The sequence below is a fragment of the Lacerta agilis genome, chromosome 16 (assembly GCF_009819535.1).
Source record: "Lacerta agilis isolate rLacAgi1 chromosome 16, rLacAgi1.pri, whole genome shotgun sequence".
NCBI lineage: Eukaryota > Metazoa > Chordata > Lepidosauria > Squamata > Lacertidae > Lacerta > Lacerta agilis.
The window spans coordinates 21,239,039-21,261,501 of record NC_046327.1 but is presented as its reverse complement, the minus strand read 5'-3'; the positions used below and the strand labels follow the sequence as shown (position 1 = coordinate 21,261,501).

The 22,463-nt window shown below is 42.7% G+C and overlaps 1 protein-coding gene across 1 annotated transcript in view; it reads left to right on the top strand.

Annotated features, from left to right (window-relative positions):
- The window catches only part of WRN (WRN RecQ like helicase), a 51,337-nt gene extending 30,378 nt beyond the window's left edge, over nucleotides 1-20,959 (top strand). The window contains exons 24-36 of the mRNA XM_033173098.1: nucleotides 1,480-1,650; nucleotides 1,737-1,831; nucleotides 3,369-3,441; nucleotides 4,637-4,710; nucleotides 6,302-6,374; nucleotides 8,111-8,223; nucleotides 8,831-8,945; nucleotides 11,332-11,463; nucleotides 14,173-14,335; nucleotides 15,089-15,312; nucleotides 18,135-18,227; nucleotides 18,816-18,956; nucleotides 20,167-20,959. Of these exons, the coding sequence (XP_033028989.1) occupies nucleotides 1,480-1,650; nucleotides 1,737-1,831; nucleotides 3,369-3,441; nucleotides 4,637-4,710; nucleotides 6,302-6,374; nucleotides 8,111-8,223; nucleotides 8,831-8,945; nucleotides 11,332-11,463; nucleotides 14,173-14,335; nucleotides 15,089-15,312; nucleotides 18,135-18,227; nucleotides 18,816-18,956; nucleotides 20,167-20,289 (1,590 nt within the window). The 3' untranslated portion in view covers nucleotides 20,290-20,959. The remainder of the gene's footprint in view (nucleotides 1-1,479; nucleotides 1,651-1,736; nucleotides 1,832-3,368; nucleotides 3,442-4,636; nucleotides 4,711-6,301; nucleotides 6,375-8,110; nucleotides 8,224-8,830; nucleotides 8,946-11,331; nucleotides 11,464-14,172; nucleotides 14,336-15,088; nucleotides 15,313-18,134; nucleotides 18,228-18,815; nucleotides 18,957-20,166) is intronic.
- The last annotated feature ends 1,504 nt before the right edge of the window (nucleotides 20,960-22,463 follow it).

The following is a 22,463-nucleotide window of genomic DNA, read 5'->3' as shown; positions in this document are numbered from 1 at the left end:
ATTCCTATAATTGTGTGTGCAGTGTGGGTGAGATTTCATGCTCCAAAAGTGAGGAGGTGTCTAATCTCATGCTAGTTTTGCATTTGTACCAGCCTCCCAAACACCAGATAATCTCCAGCAAAACTGCTTTACTGAAAAGTGTGACTTAGGTTCTTCAGAAGAAACCTATATACTTGTATTTATTGAACATTCATCCTGATTCATTTGCACAAAGGGAGGCTATGCAGCATCCGCTGCTTATTGATCATTGATTCTGATATGTTTACAGGGAGGTTATACAACAAGGTGTTAAGCAATTGTTATCCTTCACTTGTCAGTGCATTTTCTTATTCCTTTACTTTCCTTACTGCAAAAAGTTCATTTTTGATAAGTTACTCTGTTTAACAAGAACATTAAAGGTAAAGGTACCCTTGACTGTTAGGTCCAGTCGCGGACAACTCTGGGGTTGCGGCGCTTATCTTGCTCTATAGGCCAAGGGAGCTGGCGTTTGTCTGCAGACAGCATGACTAAGCCGCTTCTGGCAAACCAGAGCAGCGCACAGAAACGTCATTTACCTTCCCACCAGAGTGGGACCAAGCAACGGGAGCTCACCCCGTCATGGGGATTCGAACCGCCGACCTTCTGATCGGCAAGCCCTAGGTTCTATGGTTTAGACCACAGCGCCACCCACATCCCATTAAATCCACTTAAATTGCACAATCTGAATTTGTTGGCATGCAATCGAACCCCACCCCAATACAACCCCAGTAGAATGGTTTCCTCCTGTGCAATGTAAAGGTAAAGGTAAAGTGACCCCTGACTATTAGGTCCAGTCACGGACGACTCTGCGGTTGCGGCGCTCATCTCGCTTTATTGGCCAAGGGAGCCGGTGTACAACTTCTGGGTCATGTGGCCTGTGCAATGTAGCTATGCTTAAAAAGAACTGACTTTACATAAGTAGGGCTGGGTGATATATCAATATATTGTCCAAAACCCGTTTGGAGTCCATATCGTGATGTTGGTTTCATAATTTTTGCCCTGGCAATATATTTGCAAATCAAGGTGCATGAATGCACACGTTATGCAAAAATCACAATGTGGGGAAAACTGTAAAGCAAGCCAATGCTTCTCTCATTTCCTGCAGCCCTTGTTAACTCTGCTGGCTCAGCTTTCTTCTGCCTGCTACAGGGGCAGCAAATCACAAGAGCAGGTGCCGGCAAAAATCACAATACAGGAAAAACCATGAAGCCACCCAATGCTCCATCCTTATTTCAGACATTGTGATATATTGGTATATTGCTATGTTTAGCAGGTGACATATCTCAGTGTTGAAAACCAGATATCGCCCAGCCATTTATGTGAGCATCTCCTGCTTGAGAGTGATGTTAAGGTACTTCTGATGTAGTGGTCCTCTGCAGGAACAGGAAGTTCAGGAAACAACTGAAATGGTTGTTTCAGACTTTAGTTATATTTCTGGCTTCTTCTTTTTTTTAATTTCAGTATTCTCAACGCCTCCCAGAACAATACCGAAGTAATCCTCTCTTCGGAAGTGGGAAGGACTGGCCAGAAAACTCGTGGAAGGCATTAGGCCGGCAGCTGATCTTAGAGGGGTTTCTTAAAGAGGTTTCTGGCCAAAGCAAATTTTCAACCACCTGCATGCTGACACAGACAGTAAGTTGGCAACCAAAGAAGGCGCTCTATTAATTGATTGTTTTGGCAGCACCATATTGAACCATAATTTGTTCTGTCTGTCTCAGGGTAAAGACTGGCTCTGTAAAGCAAGAAAGGAGTCAGGACAGAAGCTTCTTCTTCAGGCTGATGAGGAACTGCGCTTAAGGAAATCTCCTTTAAGGTAACCATGGCCTGTCTAAGTACTGAAGTTAACAATGCTTATTTGTGTAAGCGCTTTCAGGCTGCCAAACATTAGGTCTGGATTCTTTTGAAAGCTCACCTGTTGAAATGGAACAATGTTTTGTTGTTGTTGTTTTTCATTAAAAAATTGAAGCTTTTTCATAATACAATAAAAAAACTAATCTAACTAATCTCTTGGAGGTACAGCCTCCAAGAAAGACAAGAAAAGGCTCCAACGAGCTGTAAGAATTGCAGAAAGGGTAATTGGTGTTAGCTTGCCTTCAATAGAGACAATTTATGCTACTCGAGTTAGGAAGAGAGCAGAGAGAATTGTAGCAGATCCTTTATATCCCGGTCATCATCTGCTTGATTTACTTCCATCTGGACGTCGCTACAAGACTTCATATACAAAATTGTCCAGGCACAAGAATAGTTTTTTCCCTTGTGCCATTAAATGGTTAAATTCGTAGTTGTATAGCTGAAGGGGAGGTAAATTATGGGTGGGGTTTCTTTGCTTCTTTGTATTGTGAGAGGAACAGTGTCTGTATGTTTACATTGCAATGTAGCCGAAACAAATTCCAAGTATGTTGGAAAATGTACTTGGCCAATAATAAATTATTCCTATCTAAATGAAAATAGAAAGAAAGAAAGAAAATGCAAAGTTCTCTCTGAAAGGTAGATCTTAACCCTTGTCTCACACAGAAAGGGATGGACCCTCCCAGCTTTCACCTGGGAGCTTCGAAATGGAACTCTATTGTTGGTACTGGTGTAGAAAAAGGACAAACGCTAGTGCGGCCTTGTGCATTCTCATGGCCCTAAACTAGTGGGTGCCAGCATAACTCTCATGGGCACACACATATCCACAGAGGCCTTTATTGGCAGCCACAGAATTTCTCCCCCCACCCCAAAGTTGAGCTTGAATGGAGTTTTCTGTTGCGTCAGAGTAGTAGGTTATGTTGTGTGTGGTACCCATGACGGTTTCTCCGGTTTTCAAATGTGACCATGATTTAACGTTGCCATCTCCCACCTTAAACCTTTCTGTGCTGATTGTTCAAATTGAGTCCTTGTTTGATATGACAAAATAAGGGCATGTGTCATTGTTTGTTTGTTTGTTTTGTTTAGGTTTGCATGGCAGGGGAAAGGTATTGCAATTGTCTTCTAGAATGTAAGGATTAACCTTACTATGAGAGCAAAGCAGTGACGAAAAAACATGGCAGGTTGGTGGCAGATAGGGAAAAGTGGTTAGGTTTCATGGGAAATATAGGCAGATAGGGAAAATATAGGCAGATAGGGAAAGGTGGTTAGGTTTCACTACAGGAGTGCCTCAGTTTTCAGAGAGTTGAACTCCACTGCCTTAGAGATCGGCTTGAAAGTAAGTAGAAGCTGCACTTTGAAATCATTAACATTTGTGACTTTGCATTCTGCAAAAGTAATTTTTGAAGACTTGGCTCCTTTGGCCTGTCTGCTAGCTGTGCATCTTGCTGTTGGGATGGTTTTTGCTATCAGTAAGGCTGAGATAATTTCCCTTCTCTTTCCAGCTATCAGCCGACCTCTTCAAACACCAGACATGGCTCCAGTAGAACGTTACCTCAGTTGACGACAGAAAAGCAGGTCTGTATGGTAGAAAACAGCACTTTTTCATCTGTTCTTGCCTTCTAATCAAAGGTATTGATCTGGTCAGGCTATCTGTCAGGCATGGCCAAACTGTTGCCTTCCAGTTGTTACTGGAATGCAACTCCCATCATTCCTGATTACTGGCTATCTTGGCTGTGGCTAATGAGAGCTGGAGTACAACAACATTTGGAGAACCACAAGTTCAGCACACCTGCTATATATGATAGGGTAGCAAGATCAAGCCTAGCTGCCCAGTTCCTGGGCACATATTTCCTTGCTGTGGAGTTGCTGGACACGTGATGATTGCACAGAGATGGATGTAAGCTTGGCTAAAAGTGAGCTTGCATACCACTGTTAATTGTTCCTATTGATGTGGAGCCCCATGAAATGTTGGGCAAATTCTATGGTGACTTCTCAAGTTAGTGCAGCAGCTCTATGAAGCATGGTTCTCTGGCAGACAAAACACAGCTTAGGTAAGTATATGGTTTCCCTTAGCATGTTGTCTGAACCTGGGTGTGTGGTTTAACTCTTTCAGATAAGCCATGAGTTGCCACCAAGGTTTGTCCTTTGTTTTTTCAGCTTGTGGTTTGTGTGAGAGAGAAATGGTTTCAAAGGACATGCTAAGCTGCTGTGGCCTGTCTAAAGGTTTTCACCAAATCATGGTTTGCCTTAGCAATATGCACAAATGAGATCTGTGTCTGCATTCCTTCTCTCATGTAAGGTGTTTCAAAAGGAACTTGGAAATGAAGCCTTAGAATTCTATATTGTTTTAAAGATTTCTTGGATTCTGCAAAATTAAAAGATTGATTGATTGACTGACTGACTGACTGAATAATGTTTATTCCGTTAGTCCATAGACTATAACATAATAAAATAAAATACCAAGATTTCAATGAAAGTGCAGTAGTCACAACTGAAATCAATACATAAGATATATACCGGTACATAATAGACCTTAGGCAGGTGATGTCAAGTAATCATGTCAGGATACATTTTATACTCTCCTGTCTTCAAATCTCCATGAGAGTTTACAGGAGTGGAATCTAAAATGTTTTTTCTGAAACAAGATGCATTGCGTTAACACATTATCAAATTACTGATATTATTTTGAGTATTTTACTATAAATATTTATTCAAAGCAAATTTTTGCATTTGTATTCATTTTCTGCTTTGGGATTTTGTATTCCTGAAGATGTCTTTGCATGAAAAGTTTTCGTACCGAGAAGCGAGTAAAGTCTCTAGAGAAAGTACATCCTCAGATAAAAGGTAATACTTCCAAAGGTTATCTACCTTCTACCCCCACCCCCATATCTTTTCAGATCTCCTTTTTCCATCTAGTCTTCCTATGGTCTCTTTAGAGAACGTTGGTTGGGTCAGCAGCTGCAAGTGGGACAATACAGTTACAAAAGCGCCTTTCTTTGTTGCTACAGTTAGTAATGTCAACCATTTCAACAGTTTTTGGTTCTTTAATCATCTGCCCTTTAAATGATTAATTGATGACTAAATTATCACATTAGCAAAAGCACAATACAGATGCATTGCCGAAAGACTGAAGGGTGTGTAAGACAACAGACAATTGAATAAGCAAAAACCCACTTGTTGTTAGATGGAAAATTAATATTTTTCTACTTCCTATTACAGCAGCCTAACAGAACCAACTTGGCCTAAAAACTCATCAACATGCAGATCTGCAGGCAGTCATCATCACTGATTAAATAACTAAAACTTGATAAAATCTTCAGTTCCAATGAAAATAAGCCTTTTGTGCAATAGTTGTTTTAATCTAAGTGTGGGCACACTTTAGCTTAGTGAGAGATATTGTGTGTATGTGTGAGAACTACAAAATCCACCAACTGCAGCCAGGTGCAAAATATGGGTAAAGAGGCCAATTGCATACTGTACCACATGAAGTGGGATTATCTGCATATACAAGATATGGTCTTTTAACCATATCTGAGTTACTACGGAACAGGGATTCTAACAGACTTTTTTTTGGGGGGGGGGGTGGTGGTCAGGGAACCTTTTGGTTGTTGCTATTGTTAAATGATTGGGAATTAGAAACATGCAATCCACTGCAATTCATCCGGCGACCTGCCTTTTGCCTGCGCTTGCATGTAGACTGCTGGGTGGGGAAATAAACAGCTGCATAACCATGAAAGACATAGATAGGCATGCAGGCCTGAGCTGACACCAAAGTCAGGCTTATGGACATTCCTGCTCCTGTGCATATGTTCCAAAAACACCCTCTCCCTTTGCTGCTAGTGGCAGCTGTGCTGGAGCTTAGTCGTCCATGGATGATACAGTACGGTGGGTTCTGGATTCACTCATTGGTAAAGCTTTCCAAGAAAGGCTGGGCAATATCTGGTTTTCAACATCACGATATATCACCAGCTAAACATCGCAACAGATTGATATATCAGGATGTGTGAAATAAGGATGGAGCTGTCCAGAGGCATTGGCTGGCTTCACGGTTTTTCCTGCATCGTGATTTTTCACAGCGCCTGCTCTTGTGATTCTCTGCACCCTGCATCAGGCAGGGGGGAGCTGAGCTGGAAGAGTTAACAGGGGCTGCAGGAATTGAGAGAAGCATTGACTGGCTTCATGGTTTCCCCCACATTGTGATTTTTGCATAACACACACACACACATCCTGATTCGCAGTACATTGCCACGTCAGAAATTATGAAATCGATATCATCATATGGGCTTCAAACCAGTTTGGGACAATATATCAATATATCGCCTATCTCCAATTATATTTCCCTGATATTTCAAGGAAAAGGTGCAGGGCTTTTTGTCAGTTGCTGGGATATACGGCTGAATTGAAGTTAAAACACTTGCCTCCTTTCTTTTGATAGTGCCACAGCGCAGTTGCCACTGCTTCTGACCCCTTCAGAATCTGCTGCATCTCTAAGAGAGAAGGAATTGCAGGTGAGTACGTCAACTGAAGTGATTCCTTATTTGACGGTATGTTTACTGGGGCTGTCACCTGATCAAAGAAATCTTAGTGGATTAGTTTTAGGAGTTGCAGATAATGATGCAGTTTCCTGGAGTGAAGAATGTCCTTTCCTCTGATATGCATCTGTCTTCAGCATTATATATATATTGATGCTGGGTCGAGATGCAGCTTTTTGCACAAGCATTTGAGGGTGGAGAATGAGTCCAGAATGTGCTTCCTATTGTAGTGTTGCCTTTTCTATTAATGTTTATGTATTACACAGCTAACTTGTACTGAGAGGCATATAACCCAAAGTAATAGTGAAGGGCATTCTATAAATGTCAGTAAATAGATACATCTCAGTATGTTTTGCAAATGAGAAAAATTATCAGAAGAACGTGCAATTTCTTCATATTTAGATCGGGCACAGACATGTTATGGTACATGCCATCATCGAAGAGACATTTGCTCGTGTGTGAGAAAGAAGGCTCAGTGTGCCATTTTAGATGCTACCTTGTACCTGTGGATTTTTGAAGTATTTGTATTAAAATACTGAAACATTAAAAAGAAAGAAAGAAAAACATCAGTGGCCCTGTTAACAGTTAGGCAAAATGTTGTTAATCAACAATTACTTCAATATCTATCAGTAATCTTTAAATGTATGTCTGCTTCCATGTAAACATGTCTATCAAACGTACTGCCACGAAACTTGTGACAGCAGATTCTTTAAGATTAGAGTGATTTTGAAAAAGACAAAATGGCACAATTTACTAGATGGGTGGACCCACTAAAATAATTGATCAGGTTCTTTTAAGAGTCTTTGGGCAGCTCCTTCTGCAGCAGGACAGCAACGCAACTGTGCCAGGGACTTCCCAACCTTTATATAGTTTCAGGTTCAATCCCCGCATTGTCTTGTATTGCAGGGGGTTGGACTAGATCAGGGGTCGCCAAACTAAGGTCCGCGGGCTGGATACAGCCCGTGTGAGCCAATTATCCGGCCCCCGCCGCCCGCTCTTACCGGCACAGCGCGGCTGCCCATCTCCGGGTCAGTGCGACGCTGGAAATAGCTTGTGTGCATGCGCAAGCATAATTTCCGGCACACTTCTGGGCCTGTGGAGGCCCATGCACATGCGCACAAGCTATTTTCGGCACTGCGCCAGAAGTGCTCCGGAAAAAGCGAGTGCACACGTGTATGGGCGTGCGCTTCCCCACCCTCCGGCCCGCTGTGCAATCGGCGCCAGAAGAACCGGCCCAAGGCTGGGTAAGTTTGCTGACCCCTGGACTAGATGATAGCTGTCATGCTGATTCTCCATATTGTTATGAATAGTTATTTGTCCCAACATGTCTTTTGAGAACAGTGGCTGCTGTCTGCTGGGCTAGGTGCGCACATTAAAAAAAAACCCACAGCCCATCTCTTCCTCTGGGTCAGCCCAGAGGTAACTTGTCTCAGCATGTCCCCTGCATGTCCTGTAACTCATCCAAGCATCTGGCACAAGGCACATCCTGCTTATCCATCCTATTTTGTACAATCTATTAGCTAGTTCCGCAGTCCATCTTTCCTGTTTCCTTCAGAATCAAACAATCCCTATCTTCATCTTTATGTTTATCTTCAGAGTCACATACCGTTTGGATTTACTCACTCAGGACATACACATCCCCATTCATCCTCTGAGACCCTCATAGGCATCATTGTACGGCCTTCACATGTTATGTCTTTTGCCTTTAATAGACAATGCTATATGGCAAGCTAGTGGCAGCCCGTCAGAAACTGGCGAATGAGAAGGACATTCCTCCAGCTGTACTAGCAACAAATAAAGTGCTGGTTGATATGACCGTGATAAGGTAAGCCTTTATTTTGGTTTGAATAAGAAGATAAACCTTGTCTGATGACTTAATAATTTATGCCAGCAAGATGAGTCTTTTCCAGGGAGGATGATATGATGGGCTGTCATTGCCCACTTTACAGTACTCAGAGCTGAAGCACTACAAAAGCCAGCAAAATCTATTTGACCAGAGACCATAATAGGATAGGACACAGGGAGCAGGGAATGTGTGCACAAACCACACCAGCCACACTTAAGATCACCTTATGTAATATGCAAATAAAGTATTTACACATTCAGTTGAGAGTTGTAAAGTGTTCCAGAGTCATCAAATGATGAACATGCATGTGCAAATCAACACAGAATATTGTTCACAAATTAGAAATGGCACTGGTCTAGAAGATTTTGTTATCTGTTTTAGAACCTGTCACCTGCTTATACGTTCTTACTCTCTTGAGGAAAACAATCTTCAGAATTTTTTCAATGTCTCTTACAGAGGCTAAATACTATTTTGTTAGCAGGGATGGTAGCAGCTTGTAGGGTTTTATTTGTTAAAATCCGGTCTACACCTTATGTATTGAAACTCATGGCATTAAATTACAGAATGTCTCCAATATTTCCTTCAGGCCTACAACTGTGGAAAACATTAAGAGAGTTGATGGCGTTTCTGAAGTGAAATCTACCATGCTGGCTCCTCTCCTGATCACAGTCAAGGAGTTCTGCCAGGCAAATGATTTACAGGTCAGATGTAATTGAATTAATGTACTGTATCTTGTTTCCCTCCCCTGCATTTATTTCCTTAGGGTTCAAAAGGGCTTTAAAAAGGATTGTTTTTACTTGTCAGCAGAAACCCACTGATGTGTCTGCCATGCAAATTTCTAGGGTAAGGGTAGGCCCATGCAGAGCTTGTCTGCGTTATAACTTTAGAATAAAGTTATAATGCAATGCACCAAAACGCAATGCACTAAAAAAAAGTTAAAGCAAGAGCAGTAATAAATTAAGACCACCGCTACTCTCCCAACCAAAGGCAGAATGAAATAAAAATCGCCTTAGGAAGAGTTTGAAGAAGAGTTTGGATTTGATATCCCGCTTTATCACTACCCGAAGGAGTCTCAAAGCGGCTAAAATTCTCCTTTCCCTTCCTCCCCCACAACAAACACTCTGTGAGGTGAGTTGGGCTGAGAGACTTCAAAGAAGTGTGACCAGCCCAAGGTCACCCAGCAGCTGCATGTGGAGGAGTGGAGACGCGAACCCAGTTAACAAGTCTACCACTCCTAACCACTACACCACACTGGCTCTCACCAGATAGGGCCTATCTGAAAGATGATGAGGGAAGCCCTTTGTGAAGTACATTATAGCAGTATTCCACCATCTCATGTTTTGCTGTTGGGCCTTCTTCCCAGACTTACCCAATGGGAAGTCACACCCTGTTTTTGCAGTTGAGACTTCCTGTGTATGAAATTGGAATAGTCACATAGGGGTAAGGCTTTGTTCTGCAGCCTGTGACAGGATCTTCAGGCTAAGGGATGACAAATACCCCTCTGGGTCTCTATTTCCTATTGGCTGTTCCAGCTGACAGGAGTAGGGAGCCTGCCTGTCAAGCTTTAGCATGGCTTTGAGTCAAAGGAGCTCCCTTGCTTTTGTCTCTGATATGACTTTTGTTGGCCAGGCATGCAAACAGGGGATGGGGCCATGTACCTCCCTTTCCCCATGGTGAAGCTTGAATTTACAACTTCAGAAACCAACACCTGTGCCATGTGCAATGGGCTGCTGGAGGTTGCGCCTGTGAGGTTACCGTTGTACCGCCTCTCCTTGCCTTTTCCAGGTTCCTTCCTTTTCCTGCCTGGCAAAAGGCTGTTTTCTCCCCAAAGTGGCTCTCAAACCCTTGTGTCCTCTATACAGGCCTGCACACAAGGGATCTCCTACTTGGGTTTATACTCCTTTTTCTTCCTTCTCTTAGTGTTATGCAGTGAAAATGGTGCTTCAGAGCAGTGTGTGTGTGTGTGTGTGTGTGTGTGTGTGTGTGTATAAGTAGTATCAGGAGATCCAACCGTCTTAGTGCCTGGGGGTGTTATTCAACGCTTGTCCTACTCTTAGAATAGACATAATGGACATAACTAACTTGTTAGTTGTTGTTGCTGCTGCTGCTGGCATCTGTCTGTCTTGGGAGGCAATGGAGGAATGTGGCCTTGGGGGTGAAGTCAAAATGTTGGAGAGTTACAGTGCCTGCTGTGGCTGTAGAGACTGATATGGGAGAGACATGTTTTGTTGCAGCTGGGGCAGATGAAGGTGTTTAGTTGTGTTGCTGCAGATGCACCATGGCTTTTCTTCATTTTGTACTCATCCCAGCAGTCATTCCTCCTCTGGCCACTGCTGTGGATACACAGCGCTGTCTCCAGGCGCTGTGGTCATCTGCAAGGGATTCCCACACGGCAGGGGCATAACTAAGTTACGTTTATGACGTTAATTTACACTGAGTATGACTTAATTGGATCCTTGCTGTCTGCACCAAAGTAACCTGTGCAGTGGATGGAGCTGTGGTGGTACAGTGGCTGAGGTTGTTTGCACTTCCTGTTGAGTGAGGAAATACTGCAAGGAATTCTTCCCATTGCAATGAATGGATTTGCGTCTTCCATGGCTGGCTAACATTGGGCTCTCATCACCACACAATCGAGCAATTGGTGGGAGTTGGTGCTGCTGCTGTGACCTCCGGGGGCCTGAGAGTCAGCATAGTGTATTTTCTCCCTTTTGACCTGTCTCAGATGAGTATAGAATGTGGAACAAGTTTATGCAGGCATTGCAGAGGCATATAGGTGGCCACCAGCATTGCAGGATTATAGAACTGCTTAGCTCAAGGAGTCTCAAAAGTGACACTAAAATTACCTTTTTCGTGATTTTTAAAAAAATGTGAATATAGCCAATGCAGAGTGTAATGTGGAAGATAGCTTCATAAAATTCTTTGAATCCTAGTCACTGTTTTGGGTTATCTGTAAAACATTGTCTAATCTGGAAAAATATAGTTAGCTTTCCAACGGTGTTCAGCTATCAACATCATTTGCTTAGTTAGTGGTTTTCCTTGAGGCTTTAGGATTTTTTAAATAATAAAAGCTTGCTTATTGTTGTATAGATGGATGTCTTCAAGATTTCTGGATCCAGAGATCAGCCAGAAATAGATCTTCAGAAGGATGGTGGATGCAGCACTCTAACAGAATCGGAACGCATAACTTACACATTGTTTCAAGAAAAGAGTATGTCATTGGTAAGCTCTTGAACCTCCAGCTGTGTTTCATAGCTGCTCTACTTTACAGTACATGATTATGATCTATTTTGGTTAATTTCGTGAAATTGAAAGGTGTAAGACAGGCTGCCGGTGATGCAGTGATCTCTGTGGCTTGGGGAGAACACTATTTGGAGCAGAGTGGCAGAATGTTAGGATTCAACAAGGTTTTAATTCTAAGCACTGCTTATCTGGATGTGTAAGGCCTCTATATGCATGCCCTTATGGGACGCGGGTGGTGCTGTGGTCTAAACCACAGAGCCTAGGGCTTGCCGATCAGAAAGTTGGCAGTTTGAATCCCTGCGATGGGGTGAACTCCCGTTGCTCGGTCCCTGCTCCTGCCAACCTAGCAGTTCGAAAGCACGTCAAAGTGCAAGTAGATAAATAGGTACCACTCCGGCAGGAGGGTAAATGGCGTTTCCATGGTTGTACTTCGCAAGACGAAAATTTCAATGCATTCCTATGGGAATTAAATTTCAATGCATTCCTATGGGAAATCGTTGCTTTGCAAGACGAATTTTTCGCAATATGAAACGACTCGTGGAACGAATTAATTTCGTCTTGCGAGGCACCACTGTATAGGGAATTGGCTCCCACACATGGAGGGAGGGGCTGTTCCACCAAATTCAGTGGAATGTAACTTTCAAAAAAACAGGCTTATAATAGGATAGTGCTAGAACAGCCACATTTTTTTTATGTGGGCAAAATATCTGTGCCTTTCATCACTTCCTAACAGGCAGAAATTAACTAGTGAAGCACTTCTTCACACTAAAACTCCATATGAGGAAAAGCACCATTTAATGTTTGGCAAGTCTTGTTCAATGGTTGTAGCAGAAACAATAATGTAGACTTAAAGACGGCTAACATGTTTATTGTGGCATAAGCTTTTTGGGTTTGGGGCCCACTAATGCATCCTACAAAGTGGAGTGTGGCCTACGAAAACTCATTTTATTTATTTCAACAATTTCTACGCTACTTAACTAAAATTGTCTCTAAGGGGTGTCAAAATACATTTGGTAGTATGCTACTCTTGTTGTGTTTACTGTTCACTGCTGTTTCTTAAATGGGTTTGAAACCTACTGGTATGTTGTATTCTGTTAAAGCCACACCAAATGTTTATCTGCTTTGTTTTTGAAGGGGAAGGAAGCAATTGTTCCCCTTGTCCTACTAAATAATGTTATATTCTCCACTCTCTTTTTGTCATTTCTTTTACTGCTCTGTTGTTGTTGCTTTCTTCTCTACTGGTATTTTGCTGCCTTCTGCCTGAGAACAATCTTACACCTGCAATCCCAGCCAATTGGCAATCATGCCACAAAGGTGGCGACATAATGCCGTGTGGCCGTTCAGATTTGGTTATGTGGCAACATTGCTGAGCATAAGTTAGAACATTTCTTCTAGGATCAGCGTTGTTCTCATTTTAAAGGGAAGAGCATATTTTCTTCTTTTCAGAGCAACCTCCCTTGCCCCCCTCCAAAAGTGCAGCTATAATGGGATGCATTTTTTCACCCCTGCCAAAAATTGTCATTGAACATGACCTCCCCCCCCTTCCCCCAACTTAGTCCTATACCTTATTTTGTTACACTTATTTGTCACAGAGTGCTGCTGTGCAATGATGCTGGGGGCTTGCTACCTGCTCAACTCCCTCCTCCCAGGAGTGTTCCTTGTTAGATAGCCAACCAATTTAAAATGCCCAAGGACTAATTAACAAGGAGCAATAATACAATTAGTACTAGGTAATTTGATGCCTTGTATCAAATAACCATTGATTACAGGGTGCACCCTGGTGTCTCCTGTCTGGGAGAAAGTCAGCAAACATAACATACAGCCGTCCTCTTTATGGGAAGAAAATAATTGTCAAAGTGTAGATAGCTGGTGCATAAGGGCCCACTTGGTATGTACAGTACTGAAAAGTGTTTTGTTTTTTTTTAACCTGCTTCTAAATATATTCAATAGTGCTATTACTAGTGTATAGTTTCACTTATAGCCCGAACAGTTTTTCAACAGGCATCTACCCTCTAGAACAGTGATGGCCAAACTTGGCCCTCCAGCTGTTTTGGGACTACCACTCCCATAATCCCTAGTTAACAGGACCCGTGGTCAGGGATGGTGGGAATTGTAGTCCCAAAACAGCTAGAGGGCCAAGTTTGGCCATCACTGCACTAGAATTACACAATTAAGTTCAACATTCAGCCTTTTGTTTTAACATTCCAGCATTATTAGGTGCAAGCAACTTGTGATCTGCAACCATCACTGGTAGCTCAGCAAACCTGGGGTTTTTCACATCCTGCCTGAGTCTGTAAAAACACAAGCACATAACATATCTGTATGGAGAGACCACAATATATATCTGGGTGTGGTGTGTTTGGCTTGGTGGGTCATTGGCCTGATATATTCAGTAGTTGTTAAAATCGTCATTGCATTTTATAGCCCCCAAGGGTCTCATACACTTTCTCTGTTTCCACATAATATTAACAGGCTATTTAGGGTGCTAAGATGGCAGCCCTGTGTCAAGTTATCTTCCCTTTCCTACCCCCAAGCAAAGTATAGTGAAGCAAACCAGAAATTGCCAAAGAACTATTTCTATTGCTAAAGAACTATTTCTCTTTCTGGGAAAATGCGTTTTCAGCTATAAAGTTTTGATGGCCAGGCTTAATGTAGCTCTTCTGATTGCTGTCTTTCTTCTTTCTTCAGAGGAGTATAAGTGACCGACGGTCTTTGCCTCTTACTGTGGTTGGCACACATTTATCCCAAGCCTTGAAAGCTGGCTACCCAGTCAATTTACAACGTGCCGGTCTCACTCCTGAGATACAAGAGATGGTTATGAAAGTCATCCAAAACCCTCCCATCAACTCAGGTGAAAAGTTCAGCCAAGCTCTGCAGCCTCTAATAAATGATATTCTTCAGATACGGACAAAATATGAGACCTTCAGTACCTTTGAAAATGGCCCATTCCTGGGCAAAGATAAGCCTAATTAGCTGTGATACGAATAGGACACCTCCTAATGAAACTGCCAGTGTTTTATCAAAACACTTAGAGTTTAAATTGGAAAAAAAGAAAATGGTCCCATCTGCACAACTTTGCAAATTCAGAGAGAAGATTTAGACAAGATAATGGCTTTTGTTTTCATTGGTGTTTCTGAGATGAATTTCTGAATGGTTATTAAAATAACCTACATTTATGAGGTTCTGGCTTTACAGAATTGGGGCTGGCATGTGCAAAAATGATTGGAAATCCCCATTATTCTATATTGTTTTATCCAAAGTTCAGCTTTCCCTGGACCTTTAAAAAAATAAGTACCGGTAATTTGCCTGCTCTGTATATAGAGTTTTTTTGCTGTTGTATCCAACTAAATTTTACCATTGGCATTGGTGGACTTAAGTTAGTCACATCCATTAATTTTCATGGGAGGAATGGGACTCGATAGTTGAATCCTGCTGATGAATCTGTTGCATCCCATCCAACAGATCTATTCTGAGTATGACAGGCTTTGGATGCAAACCTTTTAAATCTGATTTTGTTGAAATTTGAGGAGTTCTTCACAGTGGTTTCCCCCCCCCCTCTTACCAAATAATAATTAATTGCATTAATGTTTTTCCCCTTTCCAAGACGTAACACAAATGAAAGCCATTAGAACACTAGTCCCTGCAGATATTGAACTGTATCTTATAAGAATGACCATTGCACTGCTGGAGAAAGGGTACAGAAGTCGGCAGCTGGGACAGCAGGACGATTCAGAAAAGCAAGGACCAGCTGGACAACCTGCATGTCTACAGACGACGACAGTATCCTCACAGAAGGAAGGGGAGAAAATTATGTGGATTAAAACAAAGGTTAGTAAACAAAGTTTATACAAAGAAAGAGAGAAAGACAATGTCAAACTAATTATGCAAGAAAGAAACAAAAAGTGGTTTGGGGTCAGTAGTCTTCTGATTTATTTCCATTGTCCCTTTGGACCCAACTGCACTTGCAGTTGTTTCATTGCCTAGCAATAGACAAATCTGTAAATTTCAGTTCTGTTTCCCCATATTTTTGCAGCAATTTGGGATGCTGCATGGCCTGGTGGGTTGTTGCCCCTGACTGTGGGGCTTCTCCTGAAGCTTTGCAGCCTGGCGGGAAGTCGCCCTGGGCCATGCGCCGTTTACCGATGCTGCACGGACCAGTATGGCCTTGTAGGTGAATGTACAATGGGAGGAGGCCTGGTTGGCCTCTCTCGATGTGACAGTCATGCACGCAATGTGCGATGCATGTGTTGTCGCACACACTGCATGGGTTACGTCAGGCTCCCCCCCCCCCATTGTCAGGCACAACTCTCTGCCTGTGTCAGTCACGGTGGCCTTTGCAGGACACGGTAAGCCAAACCATGGCTTACCAAGACCTCGCCCCCCCCCTCAAACTTGTAGTTAGCAGGGAGGGAGCTTGAGCACGGGCCTGGGTTTGGACAACATGCTTAGCCAAACTTAAAACCATGTACAGCTTTGAAAGCCAAACCAGCTCCTTGAAGCTCCCTTAGTTATTGGATAATATGCTCACAGCAGTCAGTCCCAGCTGTCTGGCTCCTGCACGTTGGAGGAAAAGTAGTTTCTGGACACTTTTCACAGACAGTCCCATGTACATGCATTGCAAAAGTCTGGATGTAACTAGAAGATGAGCACTTGTGGCCAGGTCCAGGGGTGTAGCATGGGGAGTGTTAGGGGGGCTGTGGCGCTGGGTGCCCAGTTTTTGAAGGGGCACAAACTAGGTGCCTCCACGCAGGTGACCCTAGTGTGGTTCAATCCAGTGCTCCTCTGCCCGCCAAGGGCTGCATTGGCCAGCTGGGCTGCCCCTTGCACAGGTGGGCAGGCAGCTCAGCGCAGTCCCACCTTGCTCTGGTGAGGATGGGGCCACTCTGGTGGCATTGGCTGGGCTGGCACCCCCCACCTGGGACGCATGCACCACCTCCGTCCAGTGCACACATGCCACCCCGTCCAGTGCACATGTGTGTCCCTTCCCCGTCTTGCACCCTGGGGCATCAGCAACTGACGCTATGTCACTGGCTAGGTCATCTCAGTCCAAGAAGGGGCATAGAGGCCACCCTCAGCTGAAGCTAGTACAGGCATAGGCAAACTTGGCCCTCCAGATGTTTTTGGACCACAACTCCCATCATCCCTAGCTAACAGGACCAGAGGTCAGGGATGATGGGAGTTGTAGTCCCAAAACGTCTGGAGGGCCAAGTTTGCCTATGCCTGAGGTATTACAAGGCATTGCGGGCTACTGATGCCATCAAGCTGTGTGGTGGTCCTGCTGCTACCAGTTCCTTAAAGGGGAGCACCGCCTGCTCTGGAAGGAGTCGAAACACCACATCCTTGGATTGCCAAACTTGTTCAGCAGCTCTGGTGGTTCACTTCGTTAGCTCTCACCCAAGCCCATCACTGACTTCTGGGTATCCACTGCTTCACAAAGGTCTGAGTAAAGAGAGAGAGAGAGAGAGAGAGAGAGAGAGAGAGAGAGAGAGAGAGGAAGGACTAAATGCCGCCTGAGCTCTTTGAAGGAAGAGTGAAAGGAAAATTTAGTAATACTGTTTCCTCTTAGAATCATGGCTCCACAGCTGCACCTAGTGGGAGCAAGGGAGAACTCCAGTTACTCCAGCTTCCTTCTCATGACCAGTAAAATTCTAACTTTGCTGGTATAGCAGCTATGCTTGATTAGTATTAATAACTTGTAGTGTTAACTACACAGGAAAAATCACTCCGATCTTAGTGATTAATTTATTACATATCTTATATATTGCAAATAAAAATCTTTAGTAGCCCACAGATAACCTTCTGAACTGTTCTGCTTGGATGTTGAAGGGAAGCCCATTCCAGTGACTTGCATGTGGGGAAGGAGGCAGTTTCCAACCTGGCTAGTGCCCCCTTATCTCCAAGGTTTTTTTTAAAGGTTTCCAGCTTCATTATCCACTCCATGAAACTAAGTACCTGCTGGTCTTATAAAAATAAAGGGTCATGTGAGAATCCAATTTCTAAGCTGCTGACTCTTTATATCTTGAAAATTAGCATGGAAATCAGGGTGAAGATGAAAGGAGGGTACAAAACGGGCTGCGGAGTATAAGGGGATGGTGGCTTTATAATTTGGTGGAAGGCGAAAACGGTACTCTGTACCATGGGCTGGGGCAGGAGGGTTCATACATGCAAGTCAGGGTTGCATGAGCTTGGATAGCTCAGTTGGTTAGAGTGTGGTGCTGATAACACAAAGGTTGCAGGTTCAATTCCCGTATGGGACAGCAGCATATTCCTGCATTCCAGACTAGATGATCCTCAGAGTCCCTTCCAATTTGATGATTCTATGACGGGGGGGAGGGGGAGAGAGAGAGAGAGACAGACAGACAGACATAGAGGTTGATGATAAAATCAGTGCAAAGCAGAGATGCCGAATGGGATAGAGAAGGGTGCTTCGGAAACCAAGTTGGAAAGGTGAAAATAGGGTTGAGATGGTGAATGCATTGCATTGAGGAACCAATTTGGGTTAAAATTATAACCCAAAGGGACTGGAATGATCAGTTTTAAGGATTTCCTCTTCCTTTTGATGAGACACTATTTTGCACTTTTTATCTAGTACATTTTAACAGCAATTAAAATATACCAGTGTGTTGATATACTTCTTGGTTTTCTTCAAGGAACTTCCAGGAAAGTCAACTGTACAAAAACCTGATTCTGGGTACAGTGAAAATATTAAGCAAGATACCTCACGTACAGATTCTTCATTTGGGGTAATCACCTCTGACATAATTTTGTATGGGATAGAATTCGAGGAAACCTAAGTATCCATAAAAACCCATGTAATAAAATCCTATTATTTTTTATGTGTCTGTTAACTGTTTTGTAATCCAACTGGGGCACAGCACACCCACGCCCGCCCCAGATTGATTTAATTTTATTTCTGTATTTTCTTTTCTCTCTCTTTTGGTTTCCCCTTTGATTCTTGTGTTTCGTCCATGAATATATTTTCCTTGCATAGAACAGCTTTCCCACAGGATTTGGTTGTCGGCTTTCTTTTCGGCAACCAATTGTTTTAGCATAGTTTAAGAAAGTGTAAAGCATTGCAGTGTACATGGGGCTCATTGTTTAATGATAAGATGAAGCACATGTGATGCAGGTTTTTGTTCCATAAAAGCAATATCCAATCTTGCAGTAAACGATGAGTGTTTGGTCATACAAATTACCAAATGAACAGTAGAAAATGTTATGTGCCCAACATTATACTGTGACTGATTTTCATGTTAAATCATTTTCTATTTAGCAGTGTTTTCATTCAGTAGCCAATGGAATGTTTGTCATGGTTTCTTTTTCTTTCAAAGGCAAAAAGCAATAATGAAGAGCAAATTCTTGGCGCTAAACAGAATGTCCAGAGCCATCAGAGCTCTATCAAATTGGCCTCATGGAATCAGACTTCACTCAGTGCTGAGGAAGAAGATCTCTTTACTGATTCCCAGTCACAGGTAATGTGCTCAATATATGATATTTACATTTGTAACTACTGTGGTAAGAATTTACTTCTGCACCACATGTTCTTATCCAGGTCAGGGAACACAGCAGTCTCAGTGTCCTGTAAAGACTTGGTTTATTAAAACCAACCAAGGAATTGCTTGTCATCTCTCCTCCTTCCCTGTGTAGCCCCTGTAGCTTGACATCTTGTCCCCCACCGTTGAATGGATTTGTGGGTATGGCATACAGCAATCTAGGAAGGCAGTTTTAGCCAAATTCCTGGCTTTCCCCTGCCCTCGGGAGCTCAGAATTCAAAGTTCCACCATTCACTCTCACACAAAGGTGGAAGTGAGGAACCCAAACAAATGCAAATCCCAAACCATAGCTGGAATCATTATCATCTTTATTAACTAATTAAATTTGTATATCACCCTTCACCCAAAGATCCCAGGGCAGTTCACAACAGAAAAATACAAAATGCCAATACAGAATAATAAAACATATATATAATGAAGGCACCAGGCAAGCCTCCCTGCGGGGAGCATTCCACAGATGCGGAGCCACTGCAGAAAAGACCCGTTTTCCGGACCTCTCATAGATGACACACACAAAGAAGGGCCTCACATGTTGATTGCAGGGTCCTGGTCATTGCATATGGAGGAGGCAGCCCTTGATAATGCCTTTGATTAGGTTTCTGGAGAAAGTCATGATGTAAAAATCATGATTTGATTGAATATACATATATATATAACTGTCCCAATATTATTTGCATTTAACCTTTTTGATAGAATGCATTAGGCTTGATTTTTGTGTGCCTGCATTTTGTGACTCATAAGCTGCATTCTTTCTCCCTATCTGACCTAAGAGAGGCACAAATGACATGGCCAGCCAGAATATTTTGCTATGTCTGTTTTGATTTAGCACTGTTTTGATTTAGCATCTGTCCTTGAAGCTCTTTGACATGTTTTGGGAACTGGGAAGTAAGATAGCAGATTGGAATGTCAATAGCCCCTAGTGAAGGCCTGGCTGTCAAGGTAACAGAGGCTAAAGTACAAAACCAAAAGTTTTGAGACACCCCAAGGAAGTTGATAGCAGTGTGGAGTAATGTATCTTTATATCCAGTTCAACAGGCAGGCTGGTAGGAACACAGGCAGTTGACAGTGTGTGTAAATAGTGGTATGCAATAGTGAAAAAATGTGTTTGATTTCTTCTTTTCTTTTCTAGACATTGAGCCAGCCTTCAAAGAGGAAGTTACCAGAGTGGTTTGGGACTTCAGGAGGAACTGTTCCTCGTGCTAATACTTCCAAGAAATCTAAGGCCGGAGGAAGCAAAGGGCTCTTTGGTTGAACATGGAGATAAACTTTATACTTCATTCACTTTCTTCATTCAGTCTGACTCAGTGAAGCATTTATGAACATCTCTTTTTCAAAACACATAACATTGGGAGGAAAAACTCTGTTCATATGTTAACACAACTATGACTAAATGGGCTTAATATTAGCCCCAATTCTTGAGTTCGTTCATATGCTAGCCTTACCAAGTTCTGAACCTTGAGGTGAAGAAGAAGAAGAAGAAGAAGAAGAAGAAGAAGAAAGCAGTGGATTAAATCAGATCATACAGTGCTGCAAGGCTTAAACCTCTATATACCACTGAATATTGGCAAGTTGAAGAGTTTCAGCAACTTTGGGGGAAAGAACACTGAGTATACTTCGAAGAACAGTTGAAGCCTGGGAACGGTGCATGTAGCATCTGTCTTCTCCAGCTGCCCTGTTAATAATATCAGTAGGATTATTGCTGCACAAAATGGGCAGCCCCACTTTTTTTAATTTTTGTGACTATTTCTTTAAGGAAGGCAAAAAAATGTAACCCGGCAGCAGGATAATGTGGTGCATAACTAAGTGGTTGTCAGATTTCTTAACCATTACGAATATTGTTAAATTGTTAATATATTATTTTCTATAATTTCCACTATTTTTGGCACTTTCTTATAAATAAAACTTGTTTTTGATTAAAAGTTGTGGTTTGGTTTCGTCCAGTTATGAAGGTTGATGGTGAGAAGTAGACAGAAGTTTTAAAATTATTTTTAAAATCCATGCCGAAGAATTATAGGTATTTCCTAATGAATTGCCACGTAAAATAATTTAACCCTTGCTCCTTAAAAACCAAAAACCACCACCCCTCCTTGTATGCACTCACACTAAATTTGACTTTTTATCTCATTATTCTCCAGAATTCATGGATACTTAATGTATTTGAAGTATTTAAATCTTAAGAGCCTTGTTGTTGTTCAGTGACCCCAAAGAACAGAGCACGCCAGGCACACCTATCTTTCACTGCCTCCTGCCGTTTGGCCAAACTCATGCTAGTCGCTTTGAGAACACTGTCCAACCATCTCATCCTCTGTCGTCCCCTTCTCCTTGTGCCCTCCATCTTTCCCAACATCAGGGTCTTTTCCAGGGAGTCTTCTCTTCTCATGAGGTGGCCAAAGTACTGGAGCCTCAACTTCAGGATCTGTCCTTCCAGTGAGCACTCAGGGCTGATATCTTTAAGGATGGATAAATTTGATCTTTTTGCAGTCCATGGGACTCAAGAGTCTCCTCCAGCACCATAATTCAAAAGCATCAATTCTTCGGCGATCAGTCTTCTTTATGGTCCAGCTCTCACTTCCATACATTACTACTGGAAAAACCATAGCTTTAACTATACGGACCTTTGTCGGCAAGGTGATGTCTCTGCTTTTTAAGATGCTGTCTAGGTTTGTCATTGCTTTCCTCCCAAGAAGCAGGCATCTTTTAATTTCATAACTGCTGTCACCATTTGCAGTGATCATGGAGCCCAAGAAAATAAAATCTCTCACTGCCTCCATTTCTTCCCCTTCTATTTGCCAGGAGGTGATGGGACCAGTGGCCATGATCTTTTTTTTTATGTTGAGCTTCAGACCATACTAAGAGCCTACAGAAACAAAAATTTCTTTTCGTCTAACGCCTAAGTGACAATAAAGGGGTCTCCAGGCAAGACCCTTTGGGGAGAAAGTTCCAAAATTTAGGAGCCACCAAAAGCTCTTTCTCCAGTTTATGTGCTTCATCAAACGTAGACTTCCAAAGCCAAATGTTCTCCAAACACAAAAATGATAGCAGATTTGAATTCCTCATGCTCCCAAAACGTACTTTTAAGACCCCTGCAAAAATTAAGTTTCACGCCCCCCAAGACACGCCTTAATCCCACCCCCACCTTGCATGCCAACCAATACGCTTTTTTTACTTTATCACCCAGTAATATTAGGGAGGAGGAGGAACCCTTTTAATCCGGCGCATGCGCCTTTCAAACAATCCTTTCACCAACCCTCTCCGTTGCCGGAGCAACGTAGGGATGTACTTCCGGGTTCATATAAAAAAAGCCTCGCTGCGGTGACGTCACGTCGCGCCTAACGAGCAGGATGGGAAATGTCGGTGGAAGACCTGCGCGCTAGGAATCTGAGCCAATAGGGAAGCAGGAGCCGCAGGGCTCAAGTTGGTTTCCCA